Source organism: Chlamydomonas reinhardtii, chromosome 8 (assembly GCF_000002595.2).
Source record: "Chlamydomonas reinhardtii strain CC-503 cw92 mt+ chromosome 8, whole genome shotgun sequence".
NCBI classification, from domain to species: Eukaryota; Viridiplantae; Chlorophyta; class Chlorophyceae; order Chlamydomonadales; family Chlamydomonadaceae; genus Chlamydomonas; species Chlamydomonas reinhardtii.
Window position 1 is genome coordinate 703,712 of NC_057011.1, and position 575 is coordinate 704,286.

Here is a 575-nt window from a genome sequence, read left to right on the forward strand (position 1 = left end):
GTGTGTCCACAGGTGATCTGCCAGATGGGCACCAGCCAGCTCATCGACACGGTCATGATCAACCCCACCGTCACGCTGCAGGTGGGGGACCTGCCGAGAACATGACGAGGGGCGCATGCCGCATGCCTGTTTGTATGGTTGCCAAGCAAGCTGTGCGTGTGCGTGTAAACAGCGGACACAGCGAGACCACGAGCAGCCTGCAAACGTGCATTTCCTAACCTGTCACCTTGCTCTCACACATGTCACCCGTTTCCACCCCTTTCCACCCCTTTCCACCCCCTCCCCCCCCTACCCCCCTCCCCCACTTCTCCACTCCCACTCCCCACTCCCCCACTCCCCCACTGCCTCCCACTCCCCCACTGCCTCCCCCACTTCCCCCCAGCCCTCCTACCGCGACACGGGCTTCACCGCCAGCTACACCTTTGAGCCGCTGTCCAACCTGGTGTACACACGCGACCAGCAAGTCACCACCTGCAAGTGAGGCGGAGGCAGGGAGGGAAGGGGGGGGGAGGGAGGGGAGGATGGGGGAGGAGGGGGAGGCGGAGGGAGAGGGGGAGGGGGAGGGGGAGGGGGAG

General features: G+C 65.2%; 1 protein-coding gene across 2 annotated transcripts in view; it reads left to right on the forward strand.

Annotated features, from left to right (window-relative positions):
* Nucleotides 1-575, forward strand: part of CHLRE_08g360350v5 (uncharacterized protein) — a 6,782-nt gene that overhangs the window by 1,642 nt on the left and 4,565 nt on the right. For both annotated transcript variants that reach the window (XM_043064801.1, XM_043064802.1), the window contains 2 exons: nucleotides 13-81; nucleotides 383-477. In XM_043064801.1, coding sequence (XP_042921802.1) covers nucleotides 13-81; nucleotides 383-477 — 164 coding nt within the window. The remainder of the gene's footprint in view (nucleotides 1-12; nucleotides 82-382; nucleotides 478-575) is intronic.